The sequence below is a fragment of the Oncorhynchus mykiss genome, chromosome 6 (genome assembly GCF_013265735.2).
Source record: "Oncorhynchus mykiss isolate Arlee chromosome 6, USDA_OmykA_1.1, whole genome shotgun sequence".
NCBI classification, from domain to species: Eukaryota; Metazoa; Chordata; class Actinopteri; order Salmoniformes; family Salmonidae; genus Oncorhynchus; species Oncorhynchus mykiss.
The window spans coordinates 38036357-38055044 of record NC_048570.1 but is presented as its reverse complement, the minus strand read 5'-3'; the positions used below and the strand labels follow the sequence as shown (position 1 = coordinate 38055044).

The following is an 18688-nucleotide window of genomic DNA, read 5'->3' as shown; positions in this document are numbered from 1 at the left end:
TCGGATTAAATGTCAGAAATTGTGAAAAACTGAGTTTAAATGTATTTGGCTAAGGTGTATGTAAACTTCCAACTTCAACTGTATGTTATAATATTTTGTATTTTTATTTCCTTTATTTTATCAGGGAGTTATACTGAGACCAATGTCTCTTTTACAGATGAGCCCTGAACTACAGAAATACACATATCAAAATATAAGTACAGAAAGCAAACACATTCATCCATAATAAGGTCCTCAATCAGCTTTCTGAACTGCCCTAGAGGCACCAAAACATCACATTTAAAAACATTTCGAAGATTGTTCCACAAATAAGGTGCAACTCAATAGAGGCCAACGGAATTTCCATCACTGAGACCGGGTGTGATAACTTACACTATATGTCTAAAGGTTAGAAATTATGTTAGGCCAATGTGTTTTCTGTGTCTATTCCTGCACCAGACAATAGTTTGTAGTAGTTCTCAATTCTAATTCATGTAACTGTGAATTTTCACAGACAATTCTGAATTGTTTCCTTGCAGGTCAAGGGGGAGACTGGATCTGTTAGGGAAGAAGCTATATGGAGAGAGAGCACAATATGTATGCACACAGAGGGGTTATAGAACAAAGAGCTTATAGAACTCATGGAGTCCTACAAAATAAATCTTCTTCTTCAGAGCTTGTGCGGAGAGACGGCTTAAGGTCGCCGAAAAAGTGCTTCCGAGAAATCTCTTTTTGGCACCACATGGGTTCCTCCTAGATCAAATGACACAGGCGACCGAGGAACCTGAGTTTTAACGCGCACGGTTAAATCGGGGGATTTCATTTCACCATCTGCAGAAAGAGAGCGAGACAATTGATCCCATTATGTGAGGAGGACCTGCGGGTTAATGTGGACTTAAATGTTCTTTGAGATGGTCCATCGCCTCACCTTCTGTCTGTCTGTGTGTTCCTTGTTCCATTTCCTCCCCCACAGTTGACGGTGGCTGGGAAAAGTGGAGTGAGTGGACGGCGTGCAGTGTGCAGTGTGAAAGACAGCGTAGAAGGGAGTGCAATAACCCACCGCCCAGGCACAGGGGCATTATGTGTGAGGGGCCCAGCAATGCCACCGAGAACTGCACTGGAGGAATGTGTACCCAGAGTAAGTCCCTTACTCTTTTCTCTGAAGGATTTCTTTATTTTCTACATTGCCATCTTAACCTCGACTATCATCTCCATTAAGCCGTATGTATCTCCATTACACCCATCATAACATGACTTCTCATCAACACATCTGAACAGCTGGCCACAGAGGGATTTTCTGGACAAAGAAACACACTGGAATGAAGTCCACATTGCTGGAGCACTCGATGCATGATAGCACTATGGTAATCCCTCCTGTGGTGTTCAGGCGAAACGTCCCCCGTGTCACGGGAGAATATACTGTAGCGATCACTGAAGACATGAAGAGTGTATTCCGTTTTGACCACAGTTTGAACGTTTTGACTATGGTTGTCAAAGCAATTTAGTAACTGATGCAGTGCATTACCCGACCCCCCGTGATGCTTCATTTCACATTTGCATAATTTAGTTGGTAAACTCATGAACGTGGCACAATGAGAGGTTTTGAAATAAATATCGATTAACACCATGGTCTGATCTACTGCAAACTAGAGTCACGCTTGCGTTGTCAAAATGGGGTCCATGATGTAATATTAAGGGTCACAAACTGTGACGGTAATTACCTGACTAAAGGGAAATCTCACACACATACAGTCCCTGAATTGGATAAAAGAAAGAGGCATCAGCATGTTTTAAAAAGTAGGACTGGTATTTTGGCCTAGTCTGGTAGAAGTATTGGTAAGCTCCAATTTTCCATTGGTAAAAACACAATTTCTGAAAATATTTGAAATGCTTCTCTTTGTTAAGGAGAGAGATAATCATGGTATTTTTCAGACCCATTTGCCAGTCTCTCCCTTGGCCACTTCTATCCATGTGGATATTGAGTCTGGTAATGAAGCCATGCATCATTATCTGGGCAGTCTGTATCTGTATTGGCATATCTCAGTGGTAGGGCCTCTCCACATGATTTGAGTCAGAAAGAAGTGCACTAGTAGGATACCTCACTCACACAGGGCTGGCGTTTAATCACCTCGCTCTGCATGCGCCCCAAATGGCAACTCCCCCCCGCTTTATAGGGCACTACTTTTGTAGGGAAGTAGTCCACTATAAAGGGAATAGGGTGCCATTTGGGACATAACCAGGGCTGGCGTTTAATCCCCTCTGTCTCTCTCTCTCTCTCTCTCTCTCTCTCTTTTCTGTCTCATTCTGTGTCTGTCTTTGCAGATGGAAAGCTGCTGCATGATGTTAAACCTCAAAGTGAGTCCTTCCTTTCCGCATTTCTTTTATTTTCAACCCCCAACTCTTTAAACAGGCTAGCTGTCTACCTCATTTGTGAAAATTCAGGAAACCAGAATCAGAATATTTAACAGGTTTTTTATTTTTTATGAGAAGCTTTTTTTTTGTTTTTTTGACATCTACCTATTAGTTAACTTTAATTTCCCTGCATTTTATACAACCATCCCACCCATCCAAAACCCTTGCAGTCAGGTTCTGAACAGAACTATAACCGTAGAATTAGGAATTAGACTAATTAGAGTAATTGAATAGGATCTATTTTACTATAACCAGGTTCTACCATTCTATCAGTCAGCTGTTCACGCTTCACGAGCGTGACATCACAACGTGCTCTTCTTCTCGGATTGAGTCGAGAGATTGATCGGTTGTGACAGCTGAACATATGCTATATTGTAAGGGATTAATGCAGTGTAATTATGCAAACAAGCTAATTTGACCAATTTGCAGTGTATCCTCACTTGTATTCCCCTGGTGGGTCTCAGCTCAGACACTCTCTTCCCCTTGCATACTGCCTGACACCTCCTGAAATGATTCAGGTGCTACCTTGACTGGAGCCTCAGCAGTGATTGTAATGAGACTTCATTAGACTGACAGACAGGCTCACTCACTGTGCCTGGTTTGCAATTTATTCTGGGTCAAACAATTCAGTGGAGAGTTCTAGAAGGGGGAGACAGACATCTGGTGAGTGATCATACTAACGGGGCTACTCTAAATTAATTTGCTTCGGATCATTTCCTGTCACTGTCAGACATTGACCATTGGGCCATACTATGTAGTTTAATATGTACCATTAGGCTTATTGGATATAGACTAGTGGGTCTGAAGGCAGTTATACCCCTCTCACTCTCACTGTTAACAGCTTTATGAATGTCTTGTGTAACTGCAGTGTAGAGGCGAGATTCTGCATGCTCATCTAGTCCTCTGTGTGCTGCATAATGTAGCATAGGAAGATGAGCCTGTTGGATGAGCAGTTGAACTGTGTCTTGGGATGGACAGTCATCAAAGTGCTCTACACTGTGCTTTCAAATGAATTCACTTCTCTCCAAAAGCTCCTAGTCAAATACAATACTGTGTATTTTAATTACTATTTTAGATGCCTCAGAATGTCACCACAAAATAATCACTACCATCACCATTCTCACATTTTCCTCTTCAGTGTCTCTGTACTGTACCTTAGTTGAACTTTGTGCATGTTATTGTTTACACTTAGCAAACATCCATTGAGACTGTTGTTTCTGTGTTGGTCTGTGTGTGTACCAGGTATGGACGACTCCAACGACGTGGCTCTCTACTCTGGGCTGGGGTCGGGAGTCATAGTTGTGGCTGTCCTTGTGGTGGCCGTCATGCTGTACAGGAGGAGCCAGAGTAACTACGGCGTTGACGTCATCGACTCATCCGCGCTCACTGGGGGCTTCCAGTCTTTCACCTTCAAGACCACCAGACAAGGTGACCTAGCGCTGCCTTTCACTTTATGGAGACATGCCAGGTGCCCACAAGGCCAAACGGTAGGCAGGATTTTTCAAGGACCCTTTTGACAGGCTGCTTCTGCTGGTGATTGATTGCATGTGTTTGCATTGAGGCGGCACTGTGCAAACCCTGCACATCTGCCTCAAATTTATATTCTCATAAGCGCTGAAAGGATCTGTCCTTCTATTTTGACAGACCAGTTCTTCTGTTATTGCCGAGATAGGTAATCAATCTTTGACAGACACATCCTGTGTCCACCTGGCCGCAGACCACACACACGCATGACTGTCAAGCAACCAATCCCCCTTCCCTGCCGTCAGATAGCCCCAGCCAAATCCACTGATGGATAAATGTGAAAAGCATGGAACACTGAACATCAATTGCATTTTTGTTGTGCACAGCAATAACTTCTGTTCATAACAGTGTCTGGGGCTGTGGCTTGTCCCAGGCATCCTTCCTATTACTGTCAATGACACTTCTGGGTTAGCACAAGCGATAGCCATTGCAGAAGCGGGTGATAAATCCTGGCTGGATGTGACACCACTGTGAAAAACCCTGCCGGAGCCATGCTGAGCCCACTACATCCACTGCTCCCAAGGCCTGGGTTGACACTCATGCCTAGCCCCTCACCACGCGCAGGGCGGGAAGGGAAAGATGGGGGACTGTGGAGCGCTACATCCGGCAGGCTATCAATCCTATTTAAATAGGCCAGCTTTTCAGGAGCCGCCTGCTGTGCCCTCCAACCGGCCACCATCACTCCATCCCATTCCCCTCTCCATCAGCTTGCTAATGGAGCAGAAGAAATATAGCTCATATTATCCGCTTTCCCATTTCCCGTCTGGATCCTTCTTTTACAGAGGGAAGGAAAGAAACACAAATGAATAGCAAAAAATATAATATTTTTCCTGACTGTTCCCCCCCAGTCGACCTTATTCAGGTTGATTTTTCATAATCACAATAATATACGGCAATACACAGAGAGAGAAAAACAGCTTTTCTCAAGTGTGTTCTTCATAAGAAATTAGTAGCTTTTCATGCCTTTTTAATTCATTTTAAGTCCCTTAAATGCTTTAGACACACCCCCTCATGTGGCAGGAGCTAAGGCGGAGTGGTGAATGAATCTTTAGGCCTGACCCTGTCTCTATGCATTACTGCTGGCCATGAGCCATTTTCTTTTTTTTTCTTCTTTTTTTAATCAGAGGTCCAATTCCAAACCTATCCCTCAAGGTATTCAACGTGAGGTCCATTTCATTAACTTCTGTCTTCCCACCTCCTCCTCAATTCCGTTTTGCTCTACCATTTCCACTGCGCTGAGAAGAAGAAAAAAAGTATGCATGCCAGATTGAAAGTTTGGCCAATGGCCACTGGATTTTTTTTCTTTCTGCGTGATCTATATGAATTTTCTCAATAGTCCGCTACTATGTCTACTGCAATCAGTAGCAAATCACCACTGATCAGTAATATTTCACACTGCTCAGTTCCGTCAAATGCAACATTTCCCATGATATCCTTTAATGTGTTTGATTGAAGTGCAATAGATTTCAAAATGGTTCAATTGTATACTTTCATCCTGTTACGCATTTTCCGGCACTAGACTAGACGATGAAGTTACAAGGAGAAGCCCTTGATTGAACAATACCCTCTAGTTAGTCTTTCAGTAGAAACAAATACACCCTGAAAGCATGACACAAATCAAGCCCCCCAGCAATTAACGATTCCCCTAAAAATAAAACATTAGCCTCCTGCCTTATGCCCCTCGCCAGGCAGCAGCTGGGCAGCAATGACTTTGTGACTCCTCCGTTATCTTGGCACAGGGAGTCCTGGGGCCCTAATGTCTGGATGTGCCAGATAGATGCATGCGGTGTTTGGCAGTATGGTCAGGCGTCTAATGGCTGTGGATGAAGACCACCTCCTTGGACGGTTGAGTTGATTATGAGAGCTGAAGGACCCTCATTTACAGGACGGTCACCCAGACCTCCTTAGCACCTTCCCAGCCACACACACAAGCACGCACGCACACACATACACACATACACACACACACACACACACACACACACACACACACACACACACACACACACACACAACCCCAGCGCTGTGCTGTGACCACAGACAGAGAAGGACTGTGTCCTCCAGGAGGATGACTTTGTGTACAGAGAGGAACTGACTCCAACAGATGGATTATGGCAATCAAGCTGTGTATGCTTGGTAATTAAATCTACCTCTGACCAGTGACTATGACTCAGCCCTGACCTGGATAGCTACAGTATCTTTTATCCAGGTTATTTACCTGTACCGTAACTCTGTGTTAGTCACATACCCTGACATGTTATTCACACTAAAAGCCTGTTTCCCATCAGTTGACAGAGTGTGCTCCCTGCTCAGTGGACTTCACTTCAGCCAATGGCTCCAGCAGAGAGAGCTAGGGTATTTAGATGACGGCATGACTTTGTGGCTGTGTGTTCCACTCCATCTCTCTAGGGAGCCCACTGCTTCTCAACTCCTCTCTGCAGCCAGAACTGACAGTGGGCCGGACTTATAGCAGCCCCATCTGCTTCAAGGACTTCATAGACAATAAAGAGCTCTTTGACCACCTACCAGACAACAAGGTCAAAGTTCAGAGCTCCTTTATGGTTTCACTAGGTGTGGCCGACCGCGCTGAGTACCACGCTCCCAAAGGCCATCCGCCCGAGACCTTCCCCAGGGGGCTGAACCGAGACTACAGCAACAGCACTGTGGAGAGACGGAGCACCAAGAAGGGCCTGCTCACCCCCAACGGGCCCCCCCTCACCCCCACTAAAGATCAGATGAGAACCACGGGCGTGTTTGGGCATCTGGGCGGCCGGTTGGTGGTGCCAAATACTGGTGAGTTCAATGTGTTTAAAGACTGAATTACACTTGAAGCTGTGTTTAAAGCTGAATTAAACAGTGTGTGCTGCCAAATACTGGTAAAGTACAGTACATGGGTTTAATGAACAGAGATGAGTAGACTGTTCTCTGATGATGGCTACTCTGTGCTAATATCTCATTCTAGCATTTTTTATTCTATTCTAATGGAAAATAAAGTTATCAGTTTAGCAAAAACATGCACACTCTTGACTAATTACAAGTAGAGGTAGTCTAAGTGAATGTCTTGGTTAGTGAAACCAGGGATACATCTCAAATGGCACCCTATTGTCTATGGGCCCTGGTCAAAGGTAGTGCACTATGAAAACAGTGGGGTGCCATTTGGGACTCAGACCAGGTCCCTTTAATCTCTCTAGAGTCTAATGCATGTTGCTACAGTACAGTAGGATTCATTAATGTTGTTTCCCAGGTAGGTTAAGTACAGGAAGCTAGTATAGCTGTTTGTTATTCCTCTACATTCCCACCAGCCCTCCCAGGCAAACGGGGGTCAGGCCTCTTATCATAGACAATGACTACAAGTGGAGGGAGTAGATGAGTTTGCTATGAGGACTGCCACAGTTGTCAGGGGTCAACAGTTCCATGTGAACTGTAGCTTTGACATCTCTCTCCCGGTCCCTAGTGTGTGTAGGGCCCTCGGCTTTGTTGGAGAGGCACTGATGGAGAGGCACAGGAAAATCAGGCTCCTTCAGTCTGATGGTTGTGTGCGAGTGGAGAGAGTCACAGCGGTCAAGTGGACCACTCTCACATCTACAATGTCGTTAACGATGCTGAACAGACGGCCATACATGGCCAACGCTTGGCTAACTGCCAGTCTCTTCTTTCAGGATGAATACATGTCCTACACGCTCAAGCACAAGTGTAAACACACATGAACATGTGTGCGCACACACGCAGACCGACAACGTTCAGTACAAGCTCAGACATCAGTCAGTCCTGTGGGACGTGAACTGATGATGATCAAACTTTGGTGGTGTGAGCATAATCCTCTGGGCTAAGGATGTTGTTCCCTGTCACTCTGGGGATTGAAGAGGTCCTGGAGGGCCCCTGCGCAGCCATCCCCCAGTGAAACATCTGACAGGGTGGCAGGTGAACGCTAACTGCTTGATTTGCAAGAGGGGAGATGACAGACAGGGGGATGACAAAACACTTCCATTGCTGTTTTATCGACAGGCAGACATGGAATCTCCTCTGCAGCTGCTATACCCCAGTCTTCGCTAACCCTTTGTAAGGTTTCAGACCGGGTTTTTAGGCATTGTAAGTGGTATTGTTTCCAATATATGAATGGCGCTATGAAGCTGTGTGGTTGTGCTGATGCGCAATATTGAATGTCTAGTCCTGCACTGACGTCTTTCACCAGTGCAGGTCAACACAGTCACAGATATACAGTACCTTGCAAAAGTATTCAAACCCCTTGGATTTCTTCATATTTTATTGTGTTACAAAGTGGGAATAGTTGTATTTTTTCCCCCAACAATCTACACAAAATAGTCTGTCGAAGTGTAAGAAAAATTGGATATATATATATTTTTTTTATTAATAAAAAAATCCAAAATATAGTTATTTCATAAGTATTCAGCTCCCTGAGTCAATACATTTTAGAAACACCTTTGGCATCGATTACAGCTGTGAGTCTTATTGGGTAAGCCTCTAAGAGCTTTGCCCACCTGGATGATACAATATTTGCCCATTATTCTTCAAGCTCTTTCAAGATGTTGGGGATAGATTTGCAGCAGATTTGCAGCAAGTCAAAACTGTAACGTGGCCACTCGGGAACAGTCACTGTCTTCTTGGTAAGCAACTCCAGTGTACAGTGCCATCGGAAAGTATTCAGACCCCTTGACTGTTTCAACATTTTGTTACGTTACACCATTATTGTAAAATGGATTAATTTGTGTTTTTTCCTCATCAATCTACACACAATACCCCATAATGAAAACAGGTTTTTAGGTTGTTGTCCTGATGAAAGGTGAATTCCTGTCCCAGTCTCTGGTGTAAAGCAGACTGAAGCAGGTGTTCCTCTTATTTTTGCCTGTGCTTAGCTCCATCCCGTTTCTTTTTATCCTGAAAATGTTATTTGCTGATGTCAAGCATACCCATAGCATGATGCAGCCACCACCATGCTTGAAAATAAGGAGGCAGTTACTCGGTTAATCGGTGATGTGTTGTTTGGGATTTGCCCTTAAACACAAGGCAAAAAGTGTATTCATTTGCTGTGTTCTTTTTTTTCAGTATTCCTATATTGCCTTTTTCATACAAGATGCATGTTTTGGAATATTTTTATTCTGTATATTTATTTATATTCTTCTTTTCACTCTGTCATTTAGGTCATTATTGTGAGTCACTACAATCATTTTGATCCATCCTCAGTTTTCACAGCCATTGAACCCTTTAAAATCACCAATGGCCTCGAGGTAACATCCCTGAGCAGTTTCATTCCTGTCCTACAGCTCAGTTCAGAAGGACGACTGTGTCTTTGATGTGTCTGGGATGTATTTTGTGATATTCAATTGCGATCCAATTACGATCTTATCTCATCGCTGCAACTTCCCAACGGGCTCGGGAGAGGCGAAGGTCGAGTCATTCATCCTCTGAAACATGACCCGCCAAACCGCACTTCTTAACACCCGCCCGCTTAACCCGGACGCCAGCTGCACTGTTGTGTCGGAGGAAACACCGACTCACAAAGGAGTCGCTAGAGTGCGATGAGCCAACTAAAGTCCCCCGCAGCCAAACCCTCCCCTAACCCGGATGACGGTGGGCAAATTGTGCGCCGCCCTATGGGACTCCCGGGTCACAGATGGTAGTGACACAGCCTGGGATTAAACCTGGATCTGTAGGGACGCCTCAAGCACTGCAGCATAATTATTTACTTGACCATGCTTAAAGAGATATTTAATGCCTGATTTGTTATTGTTACACATCTACCAATCACTGCCCTTCTTTGAGGCATTCTAAAAACTCCCTGGTCTTTGTAGTTGAATCTGTGCTTAAAATTCAATACTTGACTGAGGGACCTTACAGATGTTTTATGTATGGGGGACAGAGGAAGGGTTCATTCAAAAATCATGTCAACCCCATGTAATTTATGTGATTTGCTTAGCTAATGTTTATTTCTAAACTAATTAGGCTTGCCTTAATAAAGGTGGTGAATGCGACAACTACAGTATATTTTTGTATATTTTAGTTAATAAGGATGTATTATAATAAGGAAATAAGGATGTTAATTTTATTTATTTATTCTTGACAAAACATGACCATTAAATCCATTTTAATCCCACTTTGTAACACAATAAAATCTGAAGAACTCCAAGAGGTCATGATAGTTTAGCAAGGCACATGTAAAGTGTTGTTCCCGTGTTTCATGAGCTGAAATAAAAGAGCCCAGAAATTTTCCATAAGCACAAAAGCTTATTTTTCTCAGAATGTGTGCACAAATTTGCTTATACCCCTCTTATGGCTGCAATCTCCCTATCGGGATAAGTGTCATCAACAACCGCTGAATAGCATAGCGCTACATTCAATAAATATTACTACGAATATTTATATTCATGAAATCACAAGTGCAATATAGGAAAACACAGTTTAGCCTTTTGTTAATCCACCTGTCGTGTCAGATTTTGAAATTATGCTTTACAGCGAAAGTAATCCAAGCGTTTGTGTAAGTTTATCGATCGCACGACAAAACAGTAAGTACACTTAGCATCAGGAAGGTCACGAAAATCAGAAAAGCAATCAAATTAATCGTTTACCTTTGATGATCTTCAGATGTTTTCACTCATGAGACCCCCAGTTACACAACAAATGTTCCTTTTGTTCCATAAAGATTATTTCTATATCCAAAATACCTACGTTTGTTTGTCGCGTTATGTTCAGAAATCCACAGGAAAGAGCGGTCACGACAACGCAGACGAACATTCCAAATAGTTTCCATAATGTCCACAGAAACATGTTTTATAATCAATCCTCAGGTTGTTTTCAAAATATATAATCGATAATATATCAACCGCAAATGTCTTTCACAGTAGGAGAGGGAAAAGCAATGGCTGCCCAAATGCTGTTGCGTGAGCAAAACTCATGTGACCACTTGACGCGATGTTATCGTTCTGGCTCATTTTTCAAAATAAAAGCCTGAAACTATGTCTGAAGACTGTTGACACCTTGAGGTAGCGATAGGAAAAGGAATCTGGTTCATATCCCTTTAAATCCAGCAAAGGGAGGCTATGGAACATAGGCTATGGAAATAGAAGCCACTTCCTGTTTTGATTTTCCTCAGGGTTTCGCCTGCAATATCAGTTCTGTTATACTCACAGACAATATTTTGACAATTTTGGAAACTTTAGTGTTTTCTATTCAATACTAATAATAATATGCATATATTAGCAACTGAGACTGAGGAGCTAGCCATTTACAATGGGCACCTTTTCATCCAAGCTACTCAATACTGCCCCTGCAGCCATAAGAAGATAATCAATCCACCTGACAAGTGTGCCATATCAAGAAGCTGATTAAACAGCATGATCATTACACAAGTGCACCTTGTGCTGTGGACAATAAAAGGCCACTCTAAAATGTGCTGTTTTGTCATACAACACAATCCCACAGATGTCTCAAGTTTTGAGGGAGTGTGTAATTGGCATGCTGACTGCAGGAATTTCCACCAGAGCTGTTGCCAGAGAATTGAATATTAATTTCTCTACCATAAGCCACCTCCAACATTGTTTTAGAGAATTTGGCATCCAACCGGCCTCATAACCGCATACAATGTGTAACCATGGCAGTCCAGGACTTCCACATCCGGCTTCTTCATCTGCGGGATCGTCTGAGACCAGCCACCTGTATAGCTGATGAAACTGAAGAGTATTTCTGTCTGTAATAAAGCCCCTTTGTGGGGGGAAAACAAATTCTGATTGGCAGGGCCTGGCTCCCCAGTGGCTGGTCCTTTCTCTCAAGTGGGTGGCCCTATGCCCTCCCAGGCCCATCCATGGCTGCACTCCTACCCAGTCATGTGAAATCCATAGATTAGGGCCTCATTTCCTTCTTTCAATTGAATGATTTCCTTATATGAACTGTAACTTAATAGCGTTTTGTAATTGTTGCATGTTCCGTTTATATTTTTGTTCAGTATAGAAGGAATCCGTGTTATGCTCAACTACAGTATATACAGGCATCTCAAAGATATCTTTAGTGTTTTGTTGTTATCGTTGTTGACTCTGTTTTTGTGTCTTGCAGGAGTCAGCCTGCTGGTTCCCCATGGTGCGATCACTGAGGACACTTCCTGGGAGATGTACATGGTGATAAATCAGGGAGAGTCTAGGTGAGAGCAGATCTCATGACCATCTATATGTATGTCAGTCGCTCTCTACTTCCTCATCTTTCATCATCAAGCCTTACCATTCTTTATCAGCTGAACAATGCTACTTGTTCACCCTTCCTCACCTGTTTTAGCCTCATGAGTTAAAAAACGTTATAAATACGGAGGTCTCTGGCAGATGGACCCAGCGAGCACCACAGATTATCTAGCACTCTCCACACGAATCATTTAGGTGGCAAGATCAGGCTGATCATTTCCACTGTGACCTCGCAGGTGATATTCCAGCTTTGATCTCTCATGTGCAACAAAGAAAGTGCAGCTCATGTGGAGCAATGTGGGTTTATTCCCAATGTAGTCTTGATTCATTTAGTCTAGCTTACTTCAAATAGGTAAAGTGTTGATGTGTGGAGTTTGAGTTGGTGTTGGTCTAACAACAAAAAAAAAGATCTGTTTGTATTTCAAAGCTAGAGCCACCTGTTTTGTATACCCACATTCATACAACAACTTGCGAATTTAAAGACCTACATTCGAAATGTTCTTTGCTGAAGTTCTGGATGCCAGGTGTTTTCTCCTTGGCTCTGCCAAGATGGTGTGGGAATGCGGTCATGGCCGGGCTGTGCAATACATCTCACCCACTTGAGGATGACATGGCTCCCCCGCCCGGCCACTGTACCTTCTAGTTAGCCTCAATAACACCCCACAGGGACAGACTGTGGCTGTGCCCCCTTTCCCGTTATAGTGAGACTACTTTTGACCAAGACCCATAAGACTCTGGACAAAAGTAGTCTCACTACTGTATATAGCGAATAGAGTGCCATTTTGGAAAGATTTGTGAGCTCTCCTAAGCCCCCTCGGGTCATTTGTCCATTCGATCTGCAGGTGGGATGTCACTGACTGTCTCTGGCAGGAACTATTGTAATGGTTTCAACATAGCATTAATTTTGAATGCCACAGGGAGAAAATATGGTTGTCCAGTTTATATCTTAGTATCCCTCATTCTCTTGAGCTCATGAGTAAACAAGTACTTCAAAGATGTCATTTAGTAATGTAAATGTTCGTTTCATTTAACTGTATACATTTCTTTATTCGAGAAAGAGAGAGGCTAAAAGGGATAGATGAAACATTAAATCATAGCTTGGTATGTGCAGCCAATTGTAGTCCATAACGTACAGCTTTCACTCTTCGGTACCAATGTGATGAATGTCCCCATTCTCTGCCCATAACATGTGTCGCCTTAAAAAATGGACAAAAACCCAGTTGGACAGGCAGGTACGAGAGTACAAGCAAATAAAGGTGAAGCTAATGGAGCATGTTAATGTGTGCATTTATTAAGCCCCACGCTGCCTCCGCTCTCTCTGTGGCGTCGTGGCCCAATAGGCCACTTTGAATGGCTCCCCAGTCCCTGAAGAGTGAGTCATCAGTCACTTTGAGTAATGTACCTCATCTAGGGCCAGGGAGGAAGCCAAGCCGTACGTTGGTACAGGACCCTTCATGATGATGACAAGTGGAATTGAAAAAGAGAGGGGTCCGTCCCAAATGGCACCCCATTCCCTATATAGCAAACGACTTTTGACCAGAGCCTTATGGGCCCTGGTCAAAAGTAGTGCACTATAAACAGAAGCGGGTACCACTTCGGACTCAGCCAGGATAAGAGCCAGAGGCACTTCTTCTTTTAGGTGCTGCTGCTTCTAGACTCCTCTCAGTAATAAGTGGTAGGCAGCTACTTAAAGTCCAGCTAATCTGTTCCTTGCTTAGCTACTCTTGCCGTTGAATGTGTGATCAGGCTCTTCGTTGTTGACTAAAGGATCGTCAGAACTCTCGCTGGACCATTCAAAAACCAGCCAGGGCTACTATTAAAACAGCACGGTGATTGACGTGAGCAGTGAGCTCTCATCTGTATAAAACAGGTACAGGTTAACTGTGTGAGGTGAAGATTATATAAATAGAAATAGTCATCATCAGCACTGAATATGCAATCACATATTTTATTGCTATTTATTAGTGTATTTTACTAGCGTATTCACAATCATGTAACTGCAAGTCAATGAAATGAAACATATATATTATGTTTTATCAATAGATATACTGACTGGTTCAGATGTTGAAAATGTTTGGGAAGTCTGAAAGGTGTCTGTATTGTACAGTGTACATTGACTGTGAGAAGTGAATCATGAAAGATCTTAACCATTGTTGGGCAATCCACACTAGAGCACATTACCAGTCAAAAGTTTGGACACGCCTACTGTGTCATCAAGGACAGCTTTGGAAACACCTCCAAAGCTGTCATCAAGGTACTGTAATAGGTGGCTACTTTGAAAAATATAAAATATATTTTGATTAATCACTATTCATTTTTTTGGTTACTACATGATTCCATATGTGTCATTTCATAGTTTTGATGTCTTTGCTATTATTCTACAATGTAGAAAATAGTACAAATAAAGAAAAACCCTTGCATGAGTAGGCGTGTCCAAACGTTTGACTGGTACTGTATGTGGCAATCTTACTGAAATAATTACGTTTTCATCTGCCACAATATTATTTCTGTCATTGTTTATGCCTTGGGTTATTTGTTTAAAGTCACACTGCATTTTGACGCGGATGAACTTTCCACCTCACTCACTCGCTCAATCACTCAAGGATCTGGATATAGCCTAAATCAGTTTTTATTCAGTGGAGGAAATCTTGACAATTCACAGTTCTCAGATCTTTGATGACTGATATGAGCTTAGAGAGCTTTGCGAAGGCGTTTCGCTGCACTGCCTTGATCTTCCTTGGCCTTTTCAAACCACCGCCTACCCTTCCTACCCCCCCTGGCAACACAACCTGAAGATGCTATTTATTGTCAGCCCTTTTTTAATGAATATGCCATCCATTTTTAAGGTAAATCATATTCTGACTTTATGACTCTGTCTCTAGCAGGGAATCCGGGAACCAAACACCTGCAGGCTGCTCTCTGTGTCTTTATGCTGTTTGTGAATTTGCATGACTGTCCACCACCCTCATTCGTTTTCCTTCATTAATTGCTTTGATTTCATGCAGCACCACCACAAGGAGCGATGGAAAGATAATGACTGCAAGATGATAAACACAAGGCTGATGAATATGCAAATTCATCAGCGACCGACCGGCACACAGATCCCTTTAAGACTATTATTGGTCCACACTCAAGCCCTTAACATACATGATCTAAAATGATGTCCCTGATTTGCATGGGGAATAGATTAATGTCTTAAGTCGATTATGTAGAATTAGCATTTCAGTTGTTTTTAGTCTTATAACGATGTACTACTAAACGATGTTCGTTTAGTAATACCTTGAATTTGCAAACCCATTAAATATATATATTTTTTTATGTTTAAATTTGTATTATTTTACCCCTTTTTCTCCCCAATTTCATGGTTTCCAATTGGTAGTAATTACTGTCTTGTCTCGTCGCTACAACTCCCATACGGAATTGGGAGAGGCGAAGGTCGAGAGCCATGCGTCCTCCGAAACACAACCCAACCAAGCCACACTGCTTCTTGACACAACGCACATCCAACCCGGAAGCCAGCCGCACCTATGTGTCGGAGGAAACACCGTACACATGAGACAAGGATATCCCTGCCGGCCAAACCCTCCCTAACCCAGACGACGCTGGGCCAATTGTGCGTCGCCCCATGAGCCTCCCGGTCGCGGCCGGCTGCGGCAGAGCCTGAGCTCGAACCCAGTGCCTTAGACCCGGAAGGCCCCCCCTCCATTAAATATTTGACCACATTTTATCAAATACATTATACCTGTAGTTACAGTTAGTTGAATAGCGTCTTTTCAGAATCAACCAACGACAATTAGTGTTTTTCAGTTTCCAGACGGAGGAAGGCTGTGAGATCCTACTAGGACCAGAGGTCACCTATGGTCCTCTAGGCCTAGACCTCTCCAGTCCTGTTGCTATGACGATAGCTCACTGTGCAGAGGTTGACACTGAGAACTGGAACATCCAACTGAAGAGGAAAACACAGGACAACAGTTGGGAGGTAAGAGAAGCCCCTTTAACCATAAACAACTCTGTGCTCTCTGGGCCAGTTACTCAGACACAGATTGCATTTTTTAGTCCAGGACCGAGTCCATCCACATAAGAAAATACTACAGTTTACTAGAGAATACTACCTCGATCATGTGTAGTACTTAGTATATAATTGTGTGGTATACTGTAGAATACTATAGTAAATACTAGTATTATCGACAAAAAACACCATTAAATAATACAGAAATGTATGCAAAACATTTTTTTACTATAGTAAATACTTCTGTATTTCATTTGCATATACCCTGCCCATCCCCCTCCCCCATACTGCAATTTGTGCCATCTTTAAATGAGAAACCAACTTGCCAAGTATAGACCATATATTGTGTTTCCTACAGGTTATAGAAAGATCAGAAACTGAACTACCTGAAAATGTGCTCTTTTAGTATTTCTCCAGTAGGTTTCCTCTAGGAGAAAGCCCCCCGGTTTTAAGTCAAAGAAAATAAAACAAAAACTGTTTGGGGAAATACTACAGTAATGTCCCCAAAAACACTAGTGTTTTTGCAGACTGTAGTGTACTGTACAGTAAATACTACAGAATACTATTCCCTAAAAAGTGCACTACTTTTGACCAGGGCCCATATGTATGAATTGAGTGCCATTTGGGATGCATCCTTGAGCAATGCCTTGCTCCGCACCCTTTGCCCTCAATAGCCTTTTCACACTTCAGACACAACAGTGAATACTACAGTAAAGTCTGATATTTTTTCATATGGGCAGGCCCTATGTTATTGTTTATTTTTTCTTCTATAACCCTGGGGGCAGTGTGTTTTTAACTGGTCAAAGATATTCCCAGATAGAGGTTGTATTTTCCCTTGACACCTCAACACAGTTTGTTCCATCAGCTCTTTTAATTTCCTGACCTCTGTATCTCTCTTTTGGGAGGGACAATGTTCCAGCGAGCCTTTTTGTGATGTACCTGTTGAGATGTGTGTGTCTAAAGTGTGAAAAGGCTATTGAGAGCATAGGGTGTGGAGCAGGGCATTGCTAAAGGATGCGTCCCAAACTGCACTCAATTCCTACGTAGTGCACTACTTTTGACCAGGGCCCATAGGGAATCTGGTCAAAAGTACTGCACTTTAATAGGGAATAGGGTGCCATTTGTGACTCACACAAAGGCTTACGGTCACTGTGGATTCAACAGCCTGCTTGAGGGGAACAACAGCCTGCCTGAGGGGAATAACGTTGAGAGCTCTGAAGAAAAAACAAAACAATTACAGCATGTAATAGCAGAGAAAACACATTGCTTGTGTCAGTCAGACGGGGTAACGACAGGGCAAAAGGGCCCGTTAGACATCGGAAGTATCGATTGGTGGATTCTGGATGGACACACTGAAATGGGTGTGGACGTGAGGCAATCAGGGGAAGAGTCATGGAAATGGCCTCCCATCTGACCTGGACTCGCCGAATATGTCCCAAATGGCACCCTTTTCCCTATGTAGTGCACTATTTTTAACTATGGGCCCTGGTCAAAGTAGTGCACTATATAGGGAATAGGGTGCCATTTGTGATGCCACTGCCTGCCCTGCTTTCTAAACACCTCCCACTTCTCAGGACATGTTCACTAAACAGACACGTGAATCAGCCTACCTGCCACTCACTGGCTTTTTCAGTAATTGTTAGACCTTGGTTTGTTACCTTTTGTATTTCTCAACACCGTTGTTGAGATACTTATGGCCTACACCCTAAAGCCATAGTGTTTGTTTCTTCTCATGCAAAGTTGCTAGTAGTAGGCTTAGTTGAGATATTTCAGCATTCTTGTTTTTTTTTCCCAGTGTGTACTGTTTGCCTTAGGAATGTCTAATATTATTTTGTTGTCTAAAAAATAGCTTTCTACAATCTATAACTTATTGTACATTCCCAAGAGGTAATACACAACCCAGAGGCTCTGTAGGCAATGCCCTCCCTCACTTAGAATTATTTGTTCATGAAAATGTGTTTTTGAACAAAACAAGTGTAAAATAAAATAATTAAGAGCATTTCCAGGCAGGCAGTAATATAATTGTACATCTGACCACGTTTTGGCAGACTGAACAGGGGGTCAGAATATTCAATATTGTAGTTCTGCCCCAGGCTGTTATGCTATGTGGTGTCGGTGATTAAAACAGGGTTGTTATTTAGAATATTAGCAGCCTCTGGATTTGCTCCTGCACCCACTCTGTCCTATATAATGCTGTTACAACCAATGGAAGTGGGCTGTGTGCCCTATGTAAGGCAATTAACTATACAAGAGGTTGTAGCAGTCCTTGCATGTATCACTGGCTTGCTTACCCCAGGCAAGGAAACAATGGGAATGGGTGGCAGGGATCTTTGTCTCAATTACGGGCTGCCTCCTGACCCCACCATTCTTATACACCATTTTTGTCTCTTGCCCTTTTCTATGGGTATATCCCAAATAGCTATTCACATATAGTGCACTACTTTTGACCAGAGCCCTATGGTGCCATTTGGGACAAAGTCTATAATCTCTCTTGGATATACAACATGCACCGCTGCAGATTTCATACCCTGCAGACTCCCTGGAGGTCATTCTAGCTGAGGATGGTACAGGTGTGTAATTG

General features: G+C 43.0%; 1 protein-coding gene and 1 non-coding gene across 4 annotated transcripts in view; both read left to right on the top strand.

Annotated features, from left to right (window-relative positions):
• Window positions 1-18688, top strand: part of LOC110525897 (netrin receptor UNC5D) — a 211000-nt gene that overhangs the window by 179973 nt on the left and 12339 nt on the right. Inside the window, exons 7-12 of one of the 3 annotated variants that reach the window (XM_021606393.2) lie at window positions 953-1117; window positions 2302-2334; window positions 3634-3819; window positions 6487-6708; window positions 11980-12064; window positions 15906-16077. In XM_021606393.2, the coding sequence (XP_021462068.2) occupies window positions 953-1117; window positions 2302-2334; window positions 3634-3819; window positions 6487-6708; window positions 11980-12064; window positions 15906-16077 (863 nt within the window). Of the gene's footprint in view, window positions 1-952; window positions 1118-2301; window positions 2335-3633; window positions 3820-6324; window positions 6709-11979; window positions 12065-15905; window positions 16078-18688 lie in introns of all 3 variants that reach the window. The other 2 variants (XM_021606391.2, XM_021606392.2) reach the window with 2 other exon arrangements.
• Window positions 16498-16550, top strand: LOC118965104. The gene has a single exon (XR_005052437.1). It is a non-coding gene; the product is annotated as a U7 small nuclear RNA (small nuclear RNA).